Source organism: Giraffa tippelskirchi, chromosome 10, assembly GCF_054371585.1.
Source record: "Giraffa tippelskirchi isolate mGirTip1 chromosome 10, T2T-mGirTip1v1.2.pri, whole genome shotgun sequence".
NCBI classification, from domain to species: Eukaryota; Metazoa; Chordata; class Mammalia; order Artiodactyla; family Giraffidae; genus Giraffa; species Giraffa tippelskirchi.
The window spans coordinates 5,246,603-5,257,907 of NC_137284.1; the positions used below are offsets into that span (position 1 = coordinate 5,246,603).

Here is an 11,305-nt window from a genome sequence, read left to right on the forward strand (position 1 = left end):
AGACAGGAGATCCATTTTCACAGGATCAGTCCACAGACCTGAACTATATGCTGTTACTAGAAGGTTCAGGGTGTTTTGGCTCCTGTGCCTCAGTGGCTAGGCTACTCCCCACAGTGCTCACAGGATGCGAGTGCAGGTCCCAGAGGACTCTCCCAGCGAAATCGTTTCATTCAGCTTGACTGAGGAGCACCTATCCTGGAGACGGACTGGGCCACCACTTGTCTCTTTCTCTCCCGCCACAGACATCACTAGTGAGTCTGAACACTCTTTTCTGCTGAGCCTACAGGCTGCTTCCTAATTCTTTCCAACACCCTGTTCCAGGCAGACATGCCTGTGGTGGTCCCATGAGGTGGAGCCTGCTTGTTGTGCCTGGTAAATTCCTTGGACTGAAGTCCTTAGACCCCACGTTGTGCACATCTCAAGCTGTGTGTGGCCTCACGTTCCCTTGGCCCCACCGTGTGTGTTTCGGGGGCTCTTCCAGTGCAGAGCGTGGATACAGCCCAAACCTTTGGGGTGCTTTGGCGTTTCGCTGCGCTTGTTTCTGGCTCTCGTTCTTGAGCCCCACGCAGAGCTGCCTAATGATTTTGAGGACACCCTGAGGTCACCACGATGGCCACACCATGGCTCCTTTACCAGGAGCTGGCACTGGCCCCATAATAGCTCTGTGGTGTGCCTGAGAGGCAGCATGACAGTGTGGCCAAAATCGAGCCACAAACCTCAGTTCAGATCCCATCTCTGCCGCTTACCACATGGACACTCTTGACAGGCACGTGTGTCCACGTGAGCCTGGTTTTCACTTAGGGTAATAGCTCCTACTTCAAAGAATGCTTATTAGGATTCCGGTCATACTGATTTGGCCTCCCGCGCTGTACCTAGTCTATACTCATGGCTAAGGGTGTGTGTCTCCACCTCAAATCACTGTCTGGGTCTATGTGGTTGGGCTTTGTCCCCAACGAGGGAAGAGTACCACGTGGTGTGTTAGTGCTAAAGCCAGGGGAGCCACCGCCCTGCCTGCCTGCACTGTGTCAGGGTCTTGAGTCTCTTGATAGGCCTTTCTTAGTTCAGCGCCTCTCCTCAGCCTGCTGTTGATGGCACTGCCCATGCAAAAGAGGGCAGTGGCACCTCTGTGGGACCGTGAAGAGCCCTGGGCACTTAGTCCCGTTGCTCACAGTTGTCTTACCAGCTGTGCCACTGCCGTCCTTTGACTTGAGCACACCTTTGAGCTGGGCTTTTGATAAGATAATGCTTTTCAAACAGAATACACCGATAAATACATGAATATACAAGTGAGCTCTACTGCAGTAAGGTGTAGCATCGCCTGCCGTCTCTGTTGGGCTCTTTAGAGCACAAACATACTGAAGTGCTGTCAGTGGTTCCCAGCAGTCAGCTAACCGCCTCCTGGAAGGAGGGGTGCAAGGGGGAGAGCCCAGATTCAGAATCACCCTACAGTGAGATTCATCCAGGGTTAAAAGGAAGTGCTGAGCGTGGAGAACCTCCGGTGCCGTGAGGAGTCATAGGAGGAGTAACCTGTCAAGAAAGTCATGAAAGGCTTCCCGAGAGAGGAGTTTGCTGAGCTGAGTCTTGAAAGGGAGTGAGAAGTTGGCCAAGTGGACCGTACTCAGAGCAGAGGGAACGTCCCAAATGAGGACGTGAAGGCCAGTATAGGATTTGAGTCAGTAGAGTCATCAAGGCTGGAATGGAAGGTGGGAAGAAGGGATGTGATCGGAATTGAAAATTTTGGACTTTATTCTTAGGTCATAGGTTACTGGAAGGTTTCAAGCCCAGAGGTGACCAGAAGTCCTAGGAAAATCACCCTGGGCTATGTGGTGGGGAGTGGAGTGCTGGGGCAGCAGTAGGGGACAGGGACCGGCGGGAGCTGGTGCCAGAGTTACGGCGGGAAGCGGTGGCATTGGGAATGGAGAGGGAGGTGGGTCCAGCGGCAGTGCAGGAGTGGACTCCTGGAGACGTGGCCAGCATAAGGATGACCTCCCTGTTTCTGCTCGGGCAGCTGACTGCCTGGTGATGGCGGTGAACCAGATGGAGAACAGGAGGAGTAGCATGAGGCTCGGTGGTGAGTTCCCCTTGGCCACATTGGCTTGTGAGGGGCTTGTGAGACCACCTTGGAGATCAAGGCCCCAGGGGACATCTGGTGAGGTAAATCTGTAAGGAGGGATTTGGGCTAGAGAACGTGGTATGGGAACTGCCAGCATGTCAGTGTTGACAGCCGGGACGGAGGGGCCGCTTGTCCCTTGGAGACTGAGTTTTGAAGGGGCCTAGGATGGCAGAGGCCTGCGGGGTGCGGGCCACAGGGCAGATGGGGGAAGACTGCCAGGGACAGAGGGACAGCCAGGGGATGGCGCTCGTGAGCAGCCAAGGAGAGGGGGCGCTCAGGAGGAAGAGTGACTCGCAGCGTCTCTCTGCAGAGGAACAGCAAAGGTCCCAGCTGAAAAGTGTTCATCGGTCTTCATGGCAAGGATGCTGTGAGAGAGATTGGCCAAAGCTCTCTTGAGGGCGATAAACGATTCAAACTGCAGGGGGATTGCTGTCAAGAATACAAGAAGTACATGATCATTGCAGAGGGGTGACTGCAGGCCTGAAACGAGAACCATGAAGCTTGGTCATAGAACGGTCCTCAAGGGCCATGGAGAGAAGTCACCCAGCAACCACCTTGAGAAAGACGAACACCAGAACACTGGTGCATTTCCATCAATAAACACACCTCCACTCACCTTGTAGGAAGCCTTGTAAGCATAAAGAAATCCTTTAGCCAAAGGATTCCCTGGATATCCTTATATTTTTAAAATAATTTCTGGCAAGTTCTAAGTAATTCCAATTCATGATATGATGGTTCTCAAGTTGAGTGGCACCAAACTTTACGGCTACTATATTCCAAAAATAAATTGCCTCGCTGGTGGCAGCCTGCAGGGAAAAGTATGTTCTTAGTTCAGTCAGGGGATAGTGTTCCTGGGATTCTGCTGGTTTGGGGATCCCAAAACCACTTATGAACCAGTCCCTTAGTACAGAGACTTCTGTTCTTGGTGGTCTGATAACTTTTGGAATTCTGTTAGGCATCCTTGCCCCCCTCTCAATAAAAATGACCTAATGGTAACCTAACTTGCTCAGCCATGCAGAAGGACCAGCAGTTGCCCTGGGCGACCCCCAGCATGGAATGAATGATAAGTCTTGTTGGGAAATGTACTGGGTTTACCCATAGTAAACTGGTTTTCATTCTCTGTTTTCTGCTAAGAGGTGGTGAGTATTAGTTTGGTCATCTCAACATCCCTAGTGAATGATTTAAAGAGGTATTTTGATGGGAAGAGGTCTTCAGGTGGGGGGTGGGAAGCAGACAAAGTCATGGAGAAAAGGGCTCCTGTAAAACACTGTAAATACAGATCCAAAGTGTAAGTATAGAGGAAAACAGAAGGTGGAAAGTCAGCGACAAGGTCAGAGGTTCACCATGGAGGGAGCTTAGCCTTGAGTCACATATAAGCCTTTTGAGAAGCCCTTCAGCTAAGTTCTCAGGTTTTGTCCCCATGGGAATTGTTACAGCCTTTTGGGATCCTTGTCCAGAGGAAGGAATTTGGGTCCCCCCCCCCCATCCCCAGAGTGTGACTCCAGCTGTGTACTCTTTCCTCTCTCAGTCTAGTCGGCAGCGGGCAGTCACTGGAGGGAGGGGGTGAGCTAAACCCTGCAGCCTCAGAGTCTCTGCAGGTGCTCACAGCCCTGAAGGGAACAGCTTCAACAGTGCGATATTTGGGGTAAATATCTACTGGGAGGGACAACATGTGGTTCTTGTTCAGTCGCTAAGTTGTGTCCAACTCTTTGAGACCCCATGGACTACAGCACACCAGGCTCCTCTGTCCTCCATGATTGCTCATATTCATGTCCATTGAGTCGATGATGCTATCTAACCATCTCATCCTCTGTCGTCCCCTTCTTTTGTTTTCAATCTTTCCCAGCATCAGGGTCTTTTCCAGCGAGTCAGCTCTTTGCATCAGGTGGCCAAAGTATTAGAGCTTCAGCTTCAGCACCAGTCCTTCAGTGAATGTTCAAGGTTGATTTCCTTTAGGATTGACCAGTTTGATCTCCTTGCTGTCCAAGGGACTCTCAACAGTCTTCTTCAACACCACAATTTGAAAGCATCAATCCTTCAGTAGTCACTCTCCTTTATAGTCCAACTCTCACATTGGTACATGACTACTGGAAAAACCATAGCTTTGACTATGCGAACCTTTGTCAGCAAAGTGATGTCTCTGCTTTTTAATATGTTGTCTAGGTTTGTCATAGCTTTCCCTCCAAGGAGCAAGCGTCTTTTAATTTCATGGCTGCAACTGCTGTCCACAGTGTTTTTGGAGCCCAAGAAAAGAGAATCTGGCACTGTGTCCACTTTTATTCCCTTCTATTTGCCATGAAGTGATGGGACTGGACGCCATGTTCTTAGCTTTTTGAATGTTGAGTCTTAACTCAGTGTTTTCACTCTCCTGTTCACCCTCATCAAGAGGCTCTTTAGTTCCTCTTTCTGCTATTAGAATGGTATCATCTGTGTATCTGAGGTTATTGATATTTCTCCTGGCAGTCTTTTGATTCCAGCCTGGGGTTCATCCAGCCTGGGATTCATCCAGCCTGGCATTCCACATATGGTTCTTAGGATCTCTTTCTCAGTTGAAGACATTGTGGTGGAATTTGTCTCCTGGAGTCCTTCAGTCATGTGCTGCTGTTCTGGATTACTGGTCAAGTACTATGCTTTGAGTTAATGAATAATGGATTCTGGAAACATTTTAAATGATGAGTTTAAGAAGAATTTATGAACAAAAATATACTGGTTTTGCTTAGCTTTACTTTAAATATTTTCTGTGGTAAAATATTAAATCAGGAAAAGAAATCCTCAGTTTGGACTAGTGTCCTGACAAGCTTAGAGTAAAATCTAGGTCCTTGCTGTGCTACGAACTCTTTAACCCTGAGTTTACTTATCTGGAACGTGAATTGGCGCTTCTTAAGTTAGAGGCAGAAATTAGAGGGAATGTAAAGAAAAACTGTAGGAATTGCTTGTGTGCAGACAGAAGCTCACTTGGAGCCTGTGTACCACCTGTATGTGGAATTGAAACACTTCACAGCTAATCGTCTGGGTGTTGGCATTGTTTTGTTGAACATTACTGGGTTACCAAGACTGTTTTTCACCCTTATTTTTTCTTTTAACTTTACAGCTTCTAACCGAAAATCTTCAGTTGGTGTAAAAAAGAACAGCAAGAGCAGAACATTAACAAGGCAATCTATGTCAAGAATTCCAGCTTCTTCCAACTCTACCTCATCTAAGCTAACTCCTATAAATAATTCCAGGGTACCAAAGAAACTGAAAAAACCTGCAAAGCCTTTACTATCAAAGATAAAATTAAGAAATCATTGCAAACGGCTGGAGCCGAAGAGTGCTTCGAGAAAACTCGAAATGGGAAACTTGGTACTGAAAGAGCCTAAAGTCGTTCTGTACAAAAATTTGCCCATTAAAAAAGAGAAGGAGCCCGAGGGACCAGTGGAGGCCGCGGTGGCCAGTGGGTGCTTAACCAGACACGCGGCGAGAGAGCACAGACAGAACTCGGAGCGAGGCGCCCCTTCGCACGCGGAGGGCGCCCCCTGCACCTACACAACGAGGCGGTCCATGAGGACGAGGATGACCTTGAAGGAGACCTCTGACATCAAGCTTGAACCAAATATGCTGGATGGCTATAGAAGTGACTTGACAGAACCTTGCCCGGATGGTGGCGAGCCGCCCGCTCCCGCGGCTCCCGACGAAGAGCTGGCCCATGAAGCTGCACAGAAGGGGGAAGTCAGGTGTCCTAAGAGCGACAGCAGCACGTCCAAAAAGAAGTCACAGTCAGGGAAGCTGGTGCGGCAGCTGGCAAAGGCAGAGGAAGCCAGCCCCGCGCATGAGTCCCCCGGCAGGGCCGGCGTCGGGCCAGAGGCGGCGGGGGCCCACGCCGACGCGGGTGAGCACAGCGGCGTGGAGGGCGTGCCCGGGAGCTACGCGGACTGGGCCCCTTCGCCTGTCAGTGCTTCCGTGGTGACATCAGAGAGCTTCAAAACAAAAGACGGCTTCCGAACTGCGAAAAGTAAAAAAAAGAGGCGGATCACAAGGTATGATGCACAGTTAATCCTGGAAAATAACTCTGGGATTCCCAAGTTGACTCTTCGCAGACGTCATGACAGCAGCAGCAAGGCAAATGACCAAGAGAGCGATGGGATGAGTTCTTCAAAAATCAGCATCAAGTTGAGTAAAGACCATGAAAATGATAATAACCTCTATGTAGCAAAGCTTAACAATGGATTTAACTCAGGATCAGGCAGTAGTTCAACAAAATTAAAAATCCAGCTAAAGCGGGACGAGGAAAGTAGGGGGCCGTATACAGAGGGGCTTCACGAAAACGGGGTGTGCTGTAGTGACCCCCTGTCCCTCCTGGAGTCGCGTATGGAAGTGGATGACTACAGTCAGTATGAGGAGGAAAGCACAGACGACGACTCCTCGTCGGAGGGAGACGCCGGGGCCGAGGAGTATGACGATGACTTTGAAGACGATTTCATCCCTCTGCCTCCGGCCAAGCGGCTGAGGCTCATAGTCGGGAAGGACTCTATAGATATTGACATTTCTTCCAGGAGGAGAGAAGATCAGTCTTTGAGGCTTAACGCATAATAAGCTCTTGGTCTTAACTTGACCCGGGATAACTACTTTAAAGAAATAAAAAATTCCAGTCAATTTATTCCTCAACTGAAAACGTTTTAGTGGCAGCACTTCTATTGTCTCTTCACTTATCAGCATAATACTGTAGAAAGTGTACAGCGTACTGACTCTTCTTAAAAAAGTCTGATTTGTGCAAATTTTTATTGTACTTTTTAAATAGCCTTCTTATGTGCAATTCTGAGTTAGCGGTAAAGCCCTGTTGTAAAATAAAGGCTCAAGCAAAATTGTACAGTGATAGCAACTTTCCACACAGGACATTGAAACCAATAACGTGGCTACACAGTTTCCTTTTTTTTAACTTCAAAAGCATCAACTGGCTCTTTAATATATGACTAAACAATAATTTAAAACAAATCATAGCAGCAGCATATTAAGGTTTTCTAGTATATGCTAATATCACCAGCAATGATCTTTGGCTTTTTGATTTATTTGCTAGGTGTTTCCCCCTTGGAGTTTTGTCAGTTTCACACTGTTTGCTGGCCCAGGTGTACTGTTTGTGACCTTGGTTAAATAGAAGACCATTGGGTGGGAGTCAAATTGGTTTCTTTAACAAAAAAAAAAAAGTACAATTACATGCGTGACAGCTAATTTTCAGTACATTACATGTACAAGGGTAGCAGTGTGCAGGATGAGTTTCGATACAGCGTATTTATTGCTTGTCATGTAAATTAAAAGACCTTGTATTTAACACTTTTCAATCCTTTTAGATAAAATTGTTCTTTGCAAGAATGATTGGTGCTTATTTTTTCAAAAAATTTGCTGTGAACAATGTGACAACAACAAGCAAGATTTATCTAATGAACTACAGCTCTCTTAATTTGGGTCTTCGAGTTTTCTGTTGCACTTGTAAAATGCTACAAGGAATATTAAAAAAAAAACTATTCACTTTAACTTATAATAGTTTATGAAATAAAAACATGAGTCACAGCTTTTGTTCTGTGGTAACCTATAAAAATGTTCGTCTTTGAAATTCAGTGTAAAGAACTGAAAACAGTGTATATGTTGTAAATATTTGTGTTGTGAGAAATTTTTGTCATAAGAAATTAAAAGAACTTACCAGGAAGGTTTTTAAGTTTAGAAATATTCATGCCAATAAAATAGGAAATTATAAATATATAGTTTTAAGCACTGCATCAGTGGGAGTTCTTGGCTTATGTTAGTTTATGTTTGAAAATATCAAAGATTTTTTTTTACTATATTATCAGTTAAACAAAAAAGAGGAGTCAGATTTAATTTGTTTTTGAAGCACTTTGAAAAGAGAAATTAATTTTTAAGTAACTTAATGAGCAAATTTTTGATTACTACTTTATGTTCAATACCAGCCTTCCATTTCTCTGGATTATTTTACAAATCATTGGACAAAGAATTTGAGAATATAAATCTGTAGCAGGTGTTTGACACCAGTGGGTCTCTTTATTTCTGGGAAATGTGTACATGTGCTTTCGGATATACAGTGTTCCTGAGTAAAATCACTTTAGGGAATCTGTGTAGTGTCTAGAAGAGTAGCCCATATCTTGAGACACTGAAAGGCCTCTGCAGGTAATGGGCAGTCCAATGGGAAAACCTCAATGCTTACTGTTAGGACTTCGTGATTCCTGCCAGCTTCTAGGTTCTTGGGGACATAAATTAAGTTCCTTAAAACTATTGCTAGTAGATTCCAAATAGAAATTGGTAATATTCATAAAGGTTCTCTGAATTTAAAATTTTCCCCTCCTTCCGTCCTTGAAGGAATTACTTCTGTGGTCTTCTCTCGTCTCGTCCCTGTGTGTTACGGTGCAGTTATCCCTCAGGTATTAACGTGGGATCAGGTGGCCCACCTCCTCGCCCACTCACACCCCCTCGGCTCACTCCATCTAGAATCTTCACCTCTTGAAGTAGGGCGGCCCCGCAGGTCTGTCCCCAAGCACTCAGAGCACTTTACAGACTCACCCAGCCCTCCCGAGTCTCTGGGTGGCCGTGGGGGTGGGGCAGGGAGGCTCACGCACCAAGAAGGTCACGCTTAGACCCTGCGTCCGGGAAGCGCCGGAGCACAGCAGGTCACCTTGATCGGTGGGAACCCTACCTAGTTTGCAGTCTGGAAGAGGTTCAGAGACCACATCTTGAACCGTTCTTTTGGAATACCAACAATAGCCGCTTTAGGAATTTCAAAAGTAACATTTCCCACTTTTCTCCATTTTTTAAGCTTAACTTTAGTAACTTATTTATGACATTTTACTGAGGCCCCGTCTTTGGGGGCCGACCTTCTCGTGGGTCTGCAGCAGTGACGCCCGGCAGTCACTGCCTCGGGAGGCGGTGTGCACAAGTGCTCGGCCATGGCCGACGCCTTCCAGGGAAACCTGACTTCCGTTTTATACAGTGAGGGGCCTGCCTGTGCTGTAGGACCCTGTGTGGAACGGCCAAGTCCACACACTGCCGACCACTTGGAAGAGGTTGCAATCAATAAAACTTCTGGCCTGAGCTTATGCAATGATTGATAAAGATTGTGGCATTGTAAGAATTAGGAAACGATCGTAGAAATATATGTAAAGTATTCAATTTTCAATCATTTTTCAAATTACTGTTTTAAATTGTTTTGCTGAGTTGTAATACTTTTGAGATACAATGTATTCCTTGTACTGAAAGAATGAAAAAAAAAAGGACTTTTTCAGCATTTGAGGTAAGTTCTTTAACGTTTCATTAAAAAACATTTTTTACAAATATTTTGTACATGCACTTGCAGTATTGAGGTTAATCATTTTAATAAATTCGGAAATTAAAACAGTTTGGCCGGTGTTCACTGTATCTGAGAAGATCAAACTGGTGACTTTGTCCACAAGGTTTTCATTTACAGTAGAATTTGTAAAAATCACACTTTCTGAAGCTTTTCCGTATCTCTGCATGTTGGGTTTTCCGAGCCCTGGTCTGCTCTGGTGCCATTTGGTTTAGATCAGGGTGAGCATACGTTCCTCTCAGTGGGGAGACCACTTGTAAACTGCATACCCTCCCAGCCCTTGAACCTGAGAAAGTTAACTAATGGTTCCTGACTTCTTGGTTTTTTCCCACATTGAACTGGACAGAACTGGCACGTCCAGGACTGGTGTGGGTCTCTCTTTCTCCCAGCTACTGTAGCAAAACCTAGTTGAGAAAAGGCTGACTTAGGAATCAGGAAACCTGAGTTTGCCCAGCTCTGCAACATGTGGGTGACCCTGAGCAAGCTGTTCACCCCCAGACCACCTCTTTGTAGCACCTGTAGGTCAGCGTGGACACCTGGTCCTATTGCCAGTTAAGCTGCAGGGTGAGCCGCGTCCACTCTGAGGGCAGCCAGGCTGGAAAGACTTCCTGATTAATTGAAACACCCGTGTGAACTTGGGTTCCCAGTGTGAAAAAAAGCTAAGAGGTGGCCTGGTGAATCCACAGCTGCTTTCAGAGGCTCGAGTCTTGTCTGCCCTGAAGCAAGTTGCTGTTTCTCCATAACCAGTGGCCTGCTGCCCAGAGTCGTCACGTGAGTTGTTTCTCCAGTGCCGACTGTGAACGTGCACCCATGCTGTTTGGAGTGGCACTCAGCGAGGTGCAAGCCTGCTGCTGACCTCGAGTAAACCCCAGGACTGGGAAGCGTGACCTCTTGCAAGGGAGGACGAGAAGGTCACCAGCCTCCTCCCTTCCCCGGTGTCACAGAGCTTGGGCATCGCTTGTGTTTGCTAGTGATGGGCCCAGAGGGAAAGTGGGTTTTGACTGTTCCGGTAGGGGCAGGCTACATGGACGGGCAGAATTGGGAAGGGGGGTCTTCTCCCGCTCGAGCTCCTTCCACCTGCCTTCTTGCACATTACCCCCCGTACTCTCCCAGGGCGTTAAGCTTTCGTTCTTGGAAGCAGTTGGAAAGCTGCTATCCTGGAAGATAGAAGAGAGTCTACAGCCTCATCAAGATAACTTTGGTAAAGTTTTTATTCTACCAGATCCTGTTTTCTCCTTGTCTCCTTGACTTGTGAGTTTTCCTGCTCAGTTGCAGTGGACAGTGGCTTCTGTCTTTGGGGGATCACCTACCCTGCTAAGGGGAAGCAAAGCACTACTGGGTCTGCTCAGGCGTGCAGGAGGGCTGCCCTGGTCTGAGACCCTGAGCAGGCTCCATCCAGAGTGGCAGGTGCAATCTCTCTGTGGTCCTCATGACCTGCGGTAGCACAGTCTGGGGAGGCCCTCCCAGGAGGGGCCAGGCAGGTTGAGGAGAGAGCAGGAGGAGAGGATGTTTGACCGAAGGTGGAAATGATGAAGACAGGAAGGAGGTGGGGACAAGCAGGTCTGACCATGGAGACAGAAAGCTTCCACAGGGTGGGGCTGGCGGTGGGGCGTGGTTTCCTCAGAGTCAGTGAGGAGGGGTCGTTTTAGGATTACAGGTCTGTCTTGGCAACGAGAGGAGAAGAGACAGCACGTGTAAGGGGGAGCCAGTCCCAGCACTAGGTTTCCATTCGGTCTAAAGTAGGAGGTGACGTCTGATTCACTGGAAGGACTGATGCTGAAGCTGAAACTCCAATACTTTGGCCACCTGATGCGAAGAACTGACTCCTTGGAAAGGACTCTGATGCTGGGAAAGACTGAAGGCCT

At 47.3% G+C, this 11,305-nt stretch overlaps 1 protein-coding gene across 9 annotated transcripts in view; it reads left to right on the top strand.

Moving 5' to 3' along the window:
• KMT5B (lysine methyltransferase 5B) overlaps nucleotides 1-9,490 on the top strand; it is a 52,912-nt gene extending 43,422 nt beyond the window's left edge. For all 9 annotated transcript variants that reach the window (XM_081531845.1, XM_081531848.1, XM_081531842.1 and 6 more), the window contains one exon: nucleotides 5,205-9,490. In XM_081531845.1, the coding sequence (XP_081387971.1) occupies nucleotides 5,205-6,682 (1,478 nt within the window). In that variant the 3' untranslated portion in view covers nucleotides 6,683-9,490. The remainder of the gene's footprint in view (nucleotides 1-5,204) is intronic.
• The last annotated feature ends 1,815 nt before the right edge of the window (nucleotides 9,491-11,305 follow it).